At 40.2% G+C, this 16,318-nt stretch overlaps 1 protein-coding gene across 1 annotated transcript; it reads left to right on the forward strand.

The window, feature by feature from the left end:
* Positions 1 to 4,650: 4,650 nt before the first annotated feature.
* On the forward strand, positions 4,651 to 11,548 carry LOC131281302 (CD63 antigen-like). Its single transcript, XM_058310580.1, has 5 exons — positions 4,651 to 4,713; positions 10,305 to 10,377; positions 10,460 to 10,575; positions 10,638 to 11,024; positions 11,483 to 11,548. Exons 1-5 carry the CDS (start codon positions 4,651 to 4,653, stop codon positions 11,546 to 11,548), a joined length of 705 nt encoding a protein of 234 aa, XP_058166563.1.
* Positions 11,549 to 16,318: the final 4,770 nt, after the last annotated feature.

Here is a 16,318-nt window from a genome sequence, read left to right on the forward strand (position 1 = left end):
TCTTCTCTCTATTATCCAGTAGCTGTCCTAGTAGATTTGGTTCCGGTCCCTGTTCTACAAAAAACAACGTCTCCCGTATCATTTTTCCTGGCTTTTTCAATTACTTCACGTTCTTTCATCGTTCTTGCTTGTTTATTCTATGAGCCTTTCACGAGCTGTGATACTGGCCCTCTTCACTCTCTCCTTCGTCCATAGCCTGGAAAACAGCCTGAGCAACACAAAATTTCAAGCTAGGAAAAAGCCCACTGGTTTCGAAGGATTTAAGGTAAAGTTTCTTGCGTAACGAAGAAAGTCTGCATAGTTGCCGTGTATGCATACCGAAGCGGTTACATTCTCTTTCCGTGTGGAAGATTTGCGTATTTCTTTTTGTTTTTTTTTCTGTATATTTTTTCTTCGACGGAAGAATTCAACTTCCAGTATGTGAAAAAGAAAAACTGACCATCCTACAAAAGTAAGTTATTAAAATTGACAGATAATCCATCGAGAAGGACAGACGTATATCCGACTCTGATCCTGTTGACGAAGACAATAGGTGGAATCGCATACGGATTTGTTTATTTAACCATGGTTTATTATATGATGTGTCTGGGCTAGTTGTTTAATAAACAAATCTTCCGCGCAAGATATTTTATTGTAAAATATCAATAGGGACGTCGATATTTTTGTGAAACTTGGCACAAGAATATACATTTTTAAAATTGAAGTGGATGAAAAAGCATTAATAAAAAAGTAAAAACACAAATAAATACCGGTTATGTCGCCGATGGGCAAACGAGTGTTTAAAGAACATTTGGCAATTTAACACCTAAGTTACTATGCATAGGATTAGTTATCGAGCATCTTTTTTATATTTATTAGCTTAACGAAAAACACATGAGTTTTTTTTTTGAACAGATTTGGTTGGATTACTTAACGAACCGAACCATATCCGGTTGTATGAACGAAGGCAAAAAATGGCGTATTCCTCCTTATTTTTATAATAATTGAGAGATACATGTATGTACGTTATATATTTTAGCATTTATTTATAATTTGAATGCAGTTTACAGTTGAGCCAAATGCCTTGCTTCGATACGAATCAGTCGTTATAATTTTCTACGATATGGAAATCCACTAGAATATTTTCTGTGGCTAGAATTAGTGGCAGAAGATTTACTTTGCATTAATTCCCGTTGTAAAATGTCCCACTTCTTGTGGGCCAATGCCTAATGTTTTTACGAATTACACTAGGTAAAAGATTTCACAGGTTTGTGTTTTCCTTATCGTGTTGTTATTGGTTCATCTGTAGTTAATAAAAATGTACCAATGCCAAGAAAAAAACTAGTAACAATTTTAATTAATAATGAAAAACAAAAAAAGGAGTTTTTTTTATTAAAAATTGTTTTGAAAACGTTCAATTCAAATTGTTTGTAATCAAATCGTCAAAGTAGGCTTTGTATCAAGGGCTTAATTTAAGCCATGGTTAAAATTAAACAAATTCGTATGCGATTCCACCTAATGTTATTAAGAAACGCAAAATCATACCTACGCGAAGCTAACATTTGTTGCTTTATTCTATAACTAGGATTTTTAGGCCAGGTACCTGGCCCGTCAGCAGTCCCTGGCATTGTAGCTTCCATGCCGTCCCTGTTACAGTTTCTAGGTCTTTCCGCAGAAGGTATATTGTGTTGACAATTACCGAGCGGTAAGTGGGTTCAAATACAAATACGAATTGCGGGATAAAAAATTACGAAATAATCTGACTCTCTCTCTGTTCGACCAGTGCCTGATCTTCACGCGCAAGATGTCTCCCTTTAATTGAAGCCCCCTTCGATATGTATGCGAAAGCACTGTTATATCGCAAAATGTAACCAAAAAACCAAACGCCTCTATCGAACAGCTCGGTTAGTAGGAGATTTTTCGAAGACAGGGACTTGAACCGAATTACAGCATATTGTACCAGTTTCTGTGCCACACAACACATGCAAAATCTGCGCAAATGTGTTTTCGGTCGTCCAGTGACAAATAGGTTTGCAAAAATTTGCGCAACTGGTATTGATTCCAAGCCGATGGAAAATAGTTGTTTGTGATGATGTTTAATGTTTGTTCAAAAGATTTCGGTGAACATACTCCTCCTCTCTGTAATTTTTTACAGTTAAACATTCAAATCAACACTGAATGCGCTTTCAATTGGATCGGCTCACGAATAGTAGCATCGATACGAAACGAAAAAAAAGTGACAGCAAAATCGACATTCGTGCGTGTATTTTAAATCTGTTACGTCTCGTGCAAATTAAGCATGAAACTCCTGCTACGCATGATAATCCACATTATTGAGATTTAAATTGGGCATTGTTTCGGCCAATAGCACAAATCAACTCAAACAGGAACAAAACAATTCAAAGAAGTCAAAAGCACTTACTCGCAGCCTGAGCTTACCGAACAGTCAATGTTGCCGGTGAACATCCTTCACTCTCCAGACCATACGTGCTGGAGCTATTCCCCTCGTTTCCGGTTTCTTCTTTCATTCGTTCGTACTGTAGAACCCTTCCATGTGTGTGATGATTCGCGAAAAGCGCAGTATCGGCTTGACGGCCAGCACACTCTTCCACTTGCTATCCCTCACCTTCTGTGTATCGCGGAAGCAACTATCCCCCATCTCTTGCGTAGTTCGTTTCGCGGAAGGTAAAGCTACCTGCTCGCACAGCTCAGACATACCGTCCTATGCCGCTCGCATTCTCGCTCTTTCTTCCTCTCTCCTCTCACTCTCTCTTTCTTTCTTTCTCGTTTTCTCCCCATCCCTCTCATTCTCACCCAATCCCTCTCTTTCTTTGTTCACCACTCTATGTCCATTACTTACCCAACTCTCACCTCTCACCTTCCACCACCCATTTCCAGCCACCCACCACCCCACCCCACCTCCCTCCTCCCACCACCCATCTACCACCACTGATGACCATCCACCCACCACCAACCGCCCACCAACCACCACCAACCGCCCACCAACCACCACGAACAGCCCACCAACCACCACGAACCGCCCATCTCCCATCTCCCATCTCCCATCTACTCTTTCTCACTTTGCCAACCACATCTTTCATCGCATTCACACTGTCTCTCTCTCTCTCATTATCTCTCTCTCTCTCTCTCTCTTTCTCTCCCTGGTTCTCTCTCTTTCTCTCTCTCTCTCTCTCGCTCTCTGGCTATATCTTTCCCTATCCCTATGCCTCACCTTGTCATACTTTCCATTTTTGTCTCTCTTTTTCCCACTATGACTGCCTCTATCTTTACTGTATGTCTCTCTCTTTCTCTCTCACTTTCTCGTTCTACCTTTCCCCATTTCTTTCTCTCACTCTTACACACACTAACAACACAAAATTCCAACAATTACGCACAGAAGGGTCGGTTTTGTTTAGCAAGCCCAGTTTTCTGATTTTGAATTAGTAGCGACATCGAATCAGACATCGATCGAATAAGGGTTACTTTTCGCGCGCGTGTTTGTTGGGCCATGGTCGACCCTCGGAAGGAAAATTATTATATAGGATGATAGTGATTTTATCCCGAGGTGGATGCTTCTTTACTTTTGCTAGAATAAAATAAAAACAGAAAGACTTTATTTACTAGTTATTTATTTTTAAATCGTCAATTACCTTCCGAAGAATTTTATACAATAAGAAATGGTAGATTGAGGGCACTGCTCGAAACTTTCGTTTCGAAACTTTAATGTGTACCACAGTTCAATGTTCAATCTGCATAATGATTTGCAACAGCAGAATGTTGATAAATGGGGGTACGATGTAACTCTGTCAACCTATGAAAAGGGTTCCCCGCCGCGTCTAAGTCCCAACGACTTATCATTGGCTTAGGTTAAAATGGGTTAAGAGTCAAATGAAACTGGGTGGATTCTTTCAATTTACGCGTAACAGTGAAGCGTGTCCAAGCGTTACCCTTTGGTTTTACAAAAACCACTTAAGCGATCTGCGATTCAGTCTGGTCTGCAGTCTAGTGGAAGAGAGAAGTTTTAAAATCCTACCAAAGATGAATACAACAACCTAGGCTAATAGTTTTGTACCGAATTAGAAAAGGTTTCTTTTATCTCCCTATTAACGGGTACATTGTTGGCAAACATGATATTTTTCATGAAACTCAAATTGTTTAAAACTCAGAAAAGAAATGTTGATTTTCAGTTCACACGACGTGAGTGTACTTCCACAAAGACTCTTATATTACCATACTGGCTGACCTCAGCATGGAAAATTGAAGAATCGTAACCACTGACGATAATATTTCACTTTTTCAATAAACCAGAATAAAAACTTTCTCAATTTAATTCTTCTATCCCGCAGCGTTCAGTCTGCCATTGTGTGGAGGAAAAAGCCATAGTCGTTCGGTCCTTTTTCCCGGAAGAAAACTTGGACCATTCAAAATCGTTTTGAAAAGAACTTTACCAGTTTGGGCTTTTGATTTTTGTTGTGGTTTGATTGTTTGTTGAAATCAATCGATGGAAACGCGATTATTTCTTACATGAACAACATAACATGATCGTTCTTGCTAAACTGAATAGCGATCCTGTCAATAGACCCTTTTATTTATTTATTATTACTCTCGTGCATTTACAGTAATTCATATTTTATTTTCTTTGCAGATAGAGCGATTTCCAAAGTGCTGAAAATGGCTTCGTTAGGAATATCGTGTGTGCGCTATTTGGTGTTTTTCTTCAATTTCCTGTTTGCGGTAAGTCCTTTCCTTCGAACTGTTCACAGAGAATTCTAAAATACAAGTGATTGGCGGTCGTGAGAGCATGAAAATTGTGATGCTGGTAATGATGTAACCAGTATCTGTAGCAAACGGAAAATATTTCGATGTGTCCTGCAGGCACCTGCGACACCCACCAAAGCAGGGAAGAAGGTTGTATGCATTGTGGCAGAGGAAAGTTTCCGAACAAGTTTAGTTGTACATGTCTCGGTTCTCCCTGGGTCCCTGTGGTTTCCCCTCAACCATGGCTCGGAAATCATTAAAACAGTCGCCACGGTACCTACTCCACGAAACCGCGTCCAATGGACCCGTTTCCCACAGAGTTTGGTCAGAGAAGAGGATGGGTAACGAGTCGGCTGCATCTGAATCAATTACGGTAATGGAAGGAAAATGAGAAGTGCAACGATGTCGGAAATCCAACCGAACTTGCGTGCATCGTTGCAACTGAAGTGCTCCACCCAAGTTTCACTTTTAAAGGGAGTAGCTTAACCGTTGATGGTATCATTTCGGCGAATGTAAAATACTAGTCCTGACAAAGGTAGGGCGTTTTGGTTGGAATACGTTTGTAAGTTGCATTCGTTAGGGGCTTATGTTACTGAAGATGTATGATTTTTTGGCAAAATACTATATTTCAATAAAAACAAGATGTCGCTTTATTTAACATTGTTGATAAATTTAACTCTCATCGTACCTGAATTTCAATCGTATTATAGAATATCGTTTTGTTCCATACAAAAACATTTAGGAGTTTATTTAATCATGGAAAACCTTGCTAAGTATTGTATTCCGCAGTCCTTTCGCCCCAATTATTATTAACATTATTCAGTCTCATTGCTATAAGTTCATTGTCGCTTTAAAGATTGTGTTAAACTGCGAAAGTACCATAGACGATTGAGAGATTTAACGAAATTCAAAAACAGAAACGATTTGTTTAAGATCCAGGAAAAGGATCCCCATAAACAAAAAAAGAAAAACTCCGTAGCGATGGAAAAAGTGGAATAAATTGGTAAGTCGGAAATTATCCGCTTTTAGGCCATTCTCTGTGGCTAGCGAGAATGTAGAAATCATAATCAATGAAATACACGTTTCTCGAAAGGGAAAAGGCTGCTAAATAAAAAATCAAACAGCTGGACAGACACCATCACCTTTTCCGTACATTCACAGATTCAGATTGCTGTACTTTGTCGTTTTGGCATTTCCAGATCATTTTAACAGTTAATATAGCTCGAATGCAAGCACTCTTTTAATATGTAAAGTTTACATATTAAAAGAGTGCTTGCATTGTAAACATTAAATAAACTTTAAAAAGATGTTTTTATTTCTTGCCAGTCTGTTTTTTCTTTTCAAAAATCTTTGGGTCGATTATACAGAACAATTCGAGCGGGCTGGATAAAATTTGCTGGCGGGCCTGACTTTGTCGACCCATGTTCTAAGGAATCGGTTTTACCGGAGCATGTTAAGTAAATTGTAGGGTCTGAATTATGTTATCACTAAATTATGCATAGTTATCTTATCATGCAATCAAACCCCAAAAATATGAATCGATCTACGAAGTCAAGCAACCCGAGATGGAAATCCTAAAATGTCTATTAAATTTAATTTCATACAGGACGGTTCATACCATAAATCATGCCACGCCGTGTGCCCGAGCTTTTCATCTAAGCTGAACTCCGACGGAAAAGCCTTCTTCAAACCATATGCTTTAGGAGTCCCAGTTCAGGGACAGTCGCACTTTCACTTCTCCCTACGCCTCCTTACGCAAACCCACAAACTACACGAGTTTTTGATAAATGGCAGCGAGAAATTTGCATTACGAAAACAACTGAAATAAATTTCCAACCAAATGGAAGCTGATGTTCCACAGAGAGCAATGTTTAGTGTTTGTTGCTGCCAAGTCCTCGGAAAATTATTCACGCACGTATGGGTGTAGCACCTACGTACCTCCCTTGTGAAATATTATGCCGCCGAATGTCACAACGATAACAGGGTAAAGTTTAAATTAATTAAAATGTTAATTCGCGTGGACCAAAAGCTTGATCTGACATTAAAGTCAATGTCAGAGTGAGATGTACGATGCTCCACCATGCTAAGTAAATATGTTCAACACGAATTTTGGGACGATATTCCGGTTAGGAGAAGGGAGTGATAGGTGAAAGGGGATATGTAAAGCCAAGGAAAATAATTTTCAAATATCGATCAATTTTATCGTTGCAGCAAGTAGCTTGACGTACGTGTTGAATGGGTGTATGATGTGTATTAATTTTGGTTAGAAAAGTTATCTTCACACCCACCAAATTTCAACCAAAATTTCAAACTGTGGATTGTTTTTTGTTGAAGCCGCCGTCAGAACACTGGTCACTCTATGTGTACATCATGTTCCGTGGCATGCATTTGCATTCTAATGTGTTTCTGCCCACCCAGAGAACGTATCTTCAGTGCATCGTCAGTGAATGACACCGAGGTAGATAGAATTACTCAAATCAGTCAACCCATCATGACACAACGTGTGTTGAACGCTGTAGGTCGCGTGCACACAATCTCGGGGACAAAGAACTCATCAACTGGACGCCACTGGATGGCCGACAGTTATGGTATACGAACGATTCCCCCCCGGAGAAGAAGGGCAATACGCAAATAGGCATATCACAAGAGTGAATATGTTCGTGAATAATGTTAAATTGCTTAATGGAATAGATACACATTTAAATAAGGTAAAGCGCAAATAGGGTTGGTCCGTGTGGGTAGTTAAACCGAGCTTTAACACTCCTTTACAAATGTAGGTTGTAACTCTAACTGTAAGTTTGTATATCACTCATGTTTTATTCAAAAGTTCTACTCTATGCCCTCTCTTCTTTTTGGTAGAATTTTGTGCATTTTTTACAATTCGATTAGTTAACATAGTTTCTTTAAAATTGTTCTGTTTGTTCTCTGATCGATTTCTTGTACATCATTTTTGCATTATTTCGCAACACTGCATTCCGTGGCGCAATTAGATCACGTTGGTGCATGTCTATCAGAAATGTGTGTCAAAAGTACATGCACCTTCAATCCATTGAAATGTCCAAATGAAATGAAAAGCCAATTTGATACCTTGCTGACATTATCTGCGCCGCCATCGTGTTCAACTTGTTGCAAGAACGTTGATTAGCCGCAACACTACAAAGAAAATACAAACTCTTTGCAATGACGTAGTGTTCCTTATCTTGTTTTATGATGCATCGCATGTTGACAGGAAATGGTGGCTTCTTCATTTTTGATGCGCTTCTTAGGAGGCAAATTCTTATCTGTAGACATGCTGACGATGTAACTGAACGTGTACAATAAAAATAGCAAAACCTGTATCATTTTTGCCTTCCACTCGGTACAACAAGTATTTTCTGATGGAAAAAATCGTCAATTTCTTTTGCTTTAAATAAACTATTTAATAATGTATTTTTTATGGAAACTTCCATCCATTACATCGATTAGGGCTCGCCTCTGTGCAGCTCCCTCCCATTTCCATTCCCCCGAAGGGCCATCACAGTGCAATCACCCGAAGCAGTGTCTCGGGTTCTTCGGCTGACAGCTGATCATTTTCTCATTATGAAATATTGATTAATTGTGGCTAGTAAATTACTTTTTTCACCACCAGACGGAGGGTGTCGACGTTCGAGGTTTCTTTCCTACCTTGTTGTTGTTGACGTCGAGCTCTGCTGTTTTTCCTGTGTCAAATTTATGGAGTGAGCCAGTCGTCTGTTAAAGTTGCAACTGATAGGACCGGGTTCTTTTGGTTGGAGTGTGTAGCGCCAGTGACAGCTGTGCAATATTGATCTCCAATTCTCTTACGTTACGTACCCGACAACGGCACTGGCACGGTGTAAAGCGCATCTTGCCTCCCGAGACTCATATCCTGGGACTCATCTTATCGCAAAGGGTGTCTCTGTTCCGTTGGCTCGTTGGCAAGCTTTACTTGCAGCGATTTACTTTGCCACCTCTTGCAGTCAATTTAATCCCGCCGGAGAATTTGTTCCGACAAGCACCAGGCGTCTCCATTGCACTCGAACGTCGAAGAAGACTTACAAAGGACAATGTTGTGAAGAAGATACAATCTGTGAAGCATGAGAAGGCTTTTGTGAGTTGCGTGTTGTACAGGGCAGCGCCCAATGCGGCGTGCACAATGTGACAGTTTTGCCCCATATTACTGTCAGTTTGGAAGAGATTATATCTTTTGCGGTGCACGTGGTTGTTTCAGGTTCCAAAACACCCGCCTGGGCCGAGAGTCCTGCGATGGTTAAACACACATAGGCAGAGGATTATGTAAACTCATCATTGCATAGATCTGATTTGTTGAGTAGGTATGAACTCAACGTGAAGATGCTGTTTCAAGATCTACAACGTACATGTTAAAAAATTTATGGAGCATTCTGAAATCTCTGAAATGCCAAAAAAGCGAAAACTTTGTAATATTTACATTACACCGGACCCTCCCCTGTACGAGAGGATCTACCTACGTACACATAGGGAAAAAAGTCTCGTAAGTCCTTAACGGACTTTTGCGATAAAAGTGGTGATAAGAGAGAAAGAATTGAAGGTAGGAACAGGGATGATGTTAAATGCAGATATCTTTTATCAAATCAAAGAAATTTGATGTATTCACACTTACTTACCATACCAGCGATTCAGTTTTACACAAATTCGGACTTAAAGTTTTAATATCTGATATCTAATGATCTTTCAAAAAATCAAAAGTATTCTTTCTAAATTTTGTGCATAATTAAACATTATGAAACTACCCCATTTCTAAGAAACAAAATACTTCATTATACACAATGCCTCACAGTCTCCATGTACATCCTTTTCTATTCCGATAAAACCATAATACGTCGCCACACGTTCTCAATCAATCAATTTATGTTTTCCTTTCGAGACCTGAATAGAAGCAGAGCGTACCGACGAAGTGTGACAGATGTTTATTTATCGTCCACGGAGCTAAGTTGTGTACTTCCCAAGGCTATGTGGGAGGCCTGTGGAATTTCAATTTTCCAGATATGTTTTGCCAATGGCAAAAGTTGGTAATTATGATTAAGTGCAAGCCACTCGTTGTGCTTATACTTGAGGCGAATGTCTCCCAAAATGATTGTAAAAAACGGCATTGGCTTTTTAATTGAAACGCGTTGTACAGTATTCAAAACTTTATGATGTAGATGTTCTGGATGACTGTACCGTTTAAATTTTTCAATCTAAATATTAAACTTTTAAATGAATTATCTTCCTAATTCGGGTTATTCCACTCACGGTCAATCATGCAATGCGCTTCTCGTTAAAGGTAAATTGTTTACTCTACTCTCTGTTCCATTCTTCTCCCTTGTAAAAAGGAAACTAGTACAAATTCATTTGCGCTGAGCGAGTCCATCAATTTCTGCATCGATTTGCAATTAATTTCACTTGGGACGCCCGTTCGCCATGTTTGCATTGACCGTCCCCGATCGTTTGTGGTGGTCCATCACGATGATTGATTTTTCTTTTTGTCTTTCGTCCTAAGTATCTAATCCACTCCTCGTAAATCGTTTCCTTTTGTTTCGCTTTTCCAGATCTCCGGCCTAGTCGTGATTGTTACGGGAGCCATCATTCAATCAAACTACTATCATTACTCGAACTTTGTCGGTAAATATTGAACCAACAAGACGGCGTTTTTTATATTTTTCGAACATTTTCTTCATTAATGCATTTTTGACTCTATTTTCAGGTGATAACTTCTGGACTGCCCCGATAGTGCTGATCGTGATCGGTTCCATCATCTTCGTGGTGGCATGTTTCGGATGTTGCGGTGCGGCAAAGGAAAGCCCATGCATGATCATCACGGTATATGCATTCGGTGTACTCGATTCTTTGCAGCTATCTAACATTGATTGGTGCATTTGCAGTTCTCCATCCTCCTGGGTCTGGTGTTTCTGGCTGAGATCGGCATCGGTATTGCCGGATACTACAAGCACGAGGAGCTGGGAGGAATTTTGGAGAAGGGCTTCAACAAGACGCTGGACAGCTACGCCACGGACAAGGGCGCCCAAGAGGCGTGGAATCTGGTGCAGTCGGAGATGATGTGCTGCGGTATCATGGGCCCAGAGGACTGGGAGCCAATCTATAAGAACGACACCGTGCCGCGCGCCTGCTGCCATCGGATGCCGGTCGGTGTGAACAAGTGCACCCGCGAGTACGCGTCGACCGAGGGCTGCTTCTCAAAGCTGTCCAGCTACCTCGGCGCAAAGTCGCTCATCCTGGCCGGCATCGGCATCGGATTGGCTATCGTACAGGTAATAGCAACTAAATGAAAGCCGAAATCTTGTTACACTCAACGATGGTTTTGGGTCGGATTAAATCAATCGACAAAACAGAGCAAAATTGAATGAAAAAGATTCCCTCCGCCCAAAAACAACATAAAAACCCAGAAAAAAACTTCGTGAGGCTAATGCAAATTTTCATCGGCAGAAAGGATAAAGTTGTTCAGGCCGACGTTCAACTTTTCGGTCGCATATTCTAGACCGTTGCGTATTTTACAGTGATGTCGAATGTATGAATATGCTAATAAGAAGGATTTTAGTCATCCGTCCATTGGTATGCTACATTCGCTATACACCCGTGCTTTTCAAACAGGATGAAATGTTCCGGCATACACAAGCTCACTGCTGAATAGCCTCATATTGCATTTCAGTTGAATTAGAAGCTGTTTCACACGCCTTTTCCAACACCTTTTCTTCTCTATTTCTTACAGTTGATTGCAGTCCTGCTAGCTTGCTGCCTGTACAGTTCCTTCCGGCGCCAATACGAAACGGTCTAAATGGATGCCAAGGTATCTACAGAATTGCGAATGGAGTTGGCTCTGACCAATATTCATTCAGTCAACGATAGCATTCGCGACAGATGAAACAATGATTCGGGTGTATATATAATATGCCTCGAATTATCATTTCGTCAACACCAACCTCGACCACATGTTCGCGTTTTGGACGGCACGCTCGGCTCCGAAGCGGAGTTGACGGAGATGTGTTTCCGCCGCACGGTAGAAGAGATCATACTCGAAGGCCCACTCGTATGCCGCTCGTTCCTGTACCACAAACGCAAGATGGTCCACCCCGTCATGCTGACTGTGGCTCAAAGCATGGACCGCAGGCGAAAAGACCTCGAGCAGCGTGTGAAGCACGAGCTGAATGGTGGTAGAGGAGAGTTGGTTCAGAAGACAGCAGGATCCTCGGAGTTATCGAGCTCCCGGGGCGGGAAAGGGAAAGCAAAGAATAAGCTTAATTTTGCAACCATTTGCAAAACGTAGGGTTACTAACTCGGATCAAATATATGTTGTTCCATTTTTTAGCTTCTTTCTGCCCTTTTTTAAATGTCCCCTATTTCCCAGATAGCAGTATGTTTGTGATATAATGTGTTCATTACAAATAAACATTCAAATGAAATGTAGAAAACGTGTCTTGTTTGATTGTTTTGGCGACGTTACATTAAAGATCTGTTGTTTGGCACAGATTCTGAAAGCAGTAGTACAACTGGAAAGAATTTTTTTTTCAAATTTTATAAATTTTTTGTCGACCTTCCCGAATTTGTGGCGTAGCAGCATGTGAAGAAAATGATAGATCACAATTGTTTGTAATCGCACAGAGTGAGTATTTTAAGTATGCAGTTGAATTTCAAGCTCACTGATTTCAGTAAATAAATAAAGTTCCATTGATATAGGGGTAAAGTGCCAGTTTTGGCCAACTTAGCGTAGGGTCCCCACAAAAGTTTATTTGATGTTTGGTAAAATCCCAAATAAGGCCCCACGTTTGCGTCTGAAAGTTATGCAATAGGTGACACATTAATTCAGTTTGAATATTTGAACCGTTGAATTTCCGTTAGCACAATGGGGAACTTGTATGGAACAAGCGGACATTACTTGTTTCAAGGAGAATCGGTGGAAATTTTTGGATGTTTTGTTGTTATTTGCACGTCTCTTACTCAAAACCAACATTGTAGCTATTCTACGAGCTTTTAACTTCTATAAATAGTGAATTATTTAATTTTTTATCATATTTTAGCGCCTGAAGGTATGCAATGTACAGCACACACGGTTTTGTAACAAACATATCTGTGATTTGCATTTGTATAATCACCTGTTACTTGCTAAAAATTTTATGAAATCAGATTACTCATGTGGGTAAAAGAGTAAATGAGGCCCCGGCCGCCATGTTTTCGATCGTGGCTACACCTCTTGTGGACGTTTAAACTGAATGTATGCAATTGGTGATACATTAATGCGTTAAATTCAACCTACGAGTATTTGAACCGTAGTGTGTACCGTTAATTTCGGCTACGCAATCAACCTAGGGGTGCGGTATGAGGGGGGCCTTATTTCTCAAAACTATAACAAACTCTCTTTTTCGGTAGACCTAGCGCAGTCCGCTCGCTTCGCTCGCTGCGGGCGCGCCGCCGTTTCCAAATCATTTCTTCGGCTAAACTCATTGTTTCATGCTGTCCAGCAAGTGGTATAGTTTACTTATTAGTAACTTAACATGTAAAAGTATATTAACCCGCATTCAACCTCCACTGCGTTATTAGTTTAAACCGTTATGGTCTTTTAAGCGAATCGTTAGCGTTCAAAAATTCGAAACGAATGCATGTGTCGCGCTTTGCATAGCTTCTGGCGCTAAATGTGAACCAGTAGGAAGAGGAGAATCTAGCCCGGGGCCTCATTTACTCTTTTACCTAAAAGTATATTAACCCGCATTCAACCTCCACTGCGTGATTAGTTTAAACCGTTATGGTCTTTAAAGCGAACCGTTGGCGTTCAAAAATTCGAAACGAATGCATGTGTCGCGCTTTGCATAGCTTCAGGCGCTAAATGTGAACCAGTAGGAAGAGGAGAATCTAGCCCGGGGCCTCATTTACTCCTTTACCGAAAATTTTATTTTTGAATACGAATACATAAAAATTAACATTCCATTGGATGTGTGAAAGTTATGCATTAACATTGGGTAGAATTGTTCAGCCTTAAGAAATAAATGTCAAAATGACTGGTCCGGTAGATCTAGTGTTAAACCAAAACATATTCTATTCACTATTACGTTCAACAATATAAGAAAAAGCGAAGAAAGTGCTGGTCTGAAAACTACACTGTCGTGCTTTCTTTTTGCGCCATTTTCCTTTTCAATTCAATCACTTCTCGCAACCTGTTATTGGTCTTTTTCTAAACTATTTAGCACACTTCTTCTGAACTGTGATTGTTCAATTCCGTTGAATTATGGGGCTCTTCTGAAGTTTGCAATCATCCTTCAAGGACTTCTGTGTTATTCTTGGCATTGACTCAACATTTTCAATAATATCATCATCAGAGCTGTTGCTGTTATCTTTTAAAACATCCGTTTTGTTTAACTTAGAGTGCATCCATGCTACAGTAGTTCGATCAAATTTAGTGGTAACTTGGTAAACTTACACTAAAAGCTGTTTTCGTTTTAACGAGTATCGATCGGATGGAATTAGTTAGTGCTTGCTGATAAAGTCTGTAGATTGCATCCGACGCTGCTTCAAATTTTTGCAGAACAAAATTCATTGCACCTTGACATTGTCGTTAACTGATTCGTCAAACACGATGAGATCAACAATATCTTGATAGTTCCATAGTTACTGTCGACTCGAATACCAAAGTTACTGTCCGCCAAAAGAATTACAAACACACTGAGAAGAACAAAAGATATCACTCTGTTGACAGATGTGATAAACGACTAATATGCGTGTTTTTCATAGTAAGATGAAGAACTTATCTGTTTAGATCATGATTGTTTTCAAATCGTTTTCATTGTTTTTCCATAGAGACCAGGAACGTTTTTATAGTTTTTTTTTTAAATTACGGTTGGGGTTGATCTGGGTACATGCCGGCAGTGAAACTTTGTTAAATACTCAAAATTAGTTAAGTTTTGTTTCTCAACACTAATTAGACCAGAACACATCGAAACATTGTTTTGCTGCATTACAAAAGTTGAAAAAGCGTATGTTTTCCATAATGCCACACAGTTTTCCTTGGCAAAAGTGAGTAAAACATGGTAAATGTGCATATTGAATATTTTTTTATGAAAGCTGAATAGATTACTTTTCCAACGATGTATAATACATTTAGATCATAGTTTAAATACTGCTAAACCGATTGCCATCAAGCAATTAATAAAAGTTAGATTGCTTGACTTTGATGCTGCAGCTTGACTTTTTTGCTTAAGAATTGACTTTGATAGATAATTACTCAAAATCAACTCGTCCTAAAAGGCTAAAAAAGGTTGGATCGGTCTTAGTTAACTTGTCTACTCAAAGGAAATGCAACTTAAATTATCATACTTTCATCGCCTAATGTCCGCCTTTTCCCCATAGTGCAGTGTCAAATCGCGTTTGACAGTAATATTGCTCCCGGTTGACAAAATTTCAAATTTTTTGCAGCTGTCACAGCAACCCGCTAAGCGATTTTTACAGCAACCCGCAAAGCGATTTTGAGCAAATCGCCCTAAAAACGTTCTACGTGACACAAACATAGAGCAGTTTTGTATGGTGAGTAGAACGAAGTAGGACGATTGCTCGAAAAACGTCCTACCCCGGCTTGCAAAAAATCGAGAGAGAAAGTGCTCTTTCTGTGCCAACTTACGAAAGTACTACTTTTTCGGGCTAGAGTGAGCTTTTACAGCGTGCTCTCAGGAAATACTCTCTCGCTTGCTTACGCTCTTTCTACCGGTTCGCGCTTTGCGCGGTCGTTTCTTTCGTTATTTTGGGTAGCCAGTAGACAAAAAAAAACAAAAGGATGCATTTTGTTTTGAATTCTTATCCGTTTATTCAATCGGATAGCCAAAACTTATTTGGAAATGCACATTTAACCGCGTTGTTACCAGCTTTCGGGCTTAAAACACCAACACTTCTGTTTTTTCTTCTACCACTTCCGCTGGAGTAAATTTCAGTACTGATCTTCAATCCAACGTCCTGGGCCTTCGTAAGCCAACCTGGAGATGACCATTTGTCCTTCTTTCTGAAAACACCAACACAAAATCACAAGTTTTTACTGTTGAAAACGAGCGGACGAACTGTAAGTTCACCGACTGCACAAGTTAGACAATTAGACTGCGCGGCAAAGCCTGCTTTGGCAGTTTTTTACTCGCGCCGCTCGGCCAAAAGTACGCTGTTCAAAGAGAGTGTACTTTCGTAGGCGAAGGGTACGTTGCGGTAGGCTGAAACGTGGGGAAGCGCGGTGAGGTGAGCAAAAGTTTGCCTGCACGAGAGAGAATCGAAAGATGAGTTGAATTGTGCAGGAGAAATACAGATGAACAGCGTACTTTTGGCCGATCGGCGCGAGTAAAAAACTGCCAAAGCAGGCTTTGCCGCGCAGTCTAATTTTCTAACTGGTGCAGTCTGTGAACTTACAGTTCGGTCGCGCGTTTTGAACAGTAAAAATTGTGATTTTGTGTAGTGCTTTCAGAAAAACGGACATATGGCCATCTCCAGGTTGGCTTACGAAGGCCCAGGACGTTGGATTCAAGAACCGTCCGGTAGTAAATCCTCTCGAAAGTGGTAGAAGAAAAAATAGAAGTGTTGGTGT

The sequence above is a fragment of the Anopheles ziemanni genome, chromosome 2 (assembly GCF_943734765.1).
Source record: "Anopheles ziemanni chromosome 2, idAnoZiCoDA_A2_x.2, whole genome shotgun sequence".
NCBI classification, from domain to species: domain Eukaryota; kingdom Metazoa; phylum Arthropoda; class Insecta; order Diptera; family Culicidae; genus Anopheles; species Anopheles ziemanni.

Bases quoted from the DNA above. Each gene is read 5' to 3' on its own strand.
- LOC131281302 (XM_058310580.1), top strand. From the start codon at position 4,651: ATGGCTTCGTTAGGAATATCGTGTGTGCGCTATTTGGTGTTTTTCTTC. The intron at 4,714-10,304 runs GTAAGTCCTTTC...TCGCTTTTCCAG, and splicing joins TCTTCAATTTCCTGTTTGCG to ATCTCCGGCCTAGTCGTGAT. The intron at 10,576-10,637 runs GTATATGCATTC...GTGCATTTGCAG, and splicing joins GCCCATGCATGATCATCACG to TTCTCCATCCTCCTGGGTCT.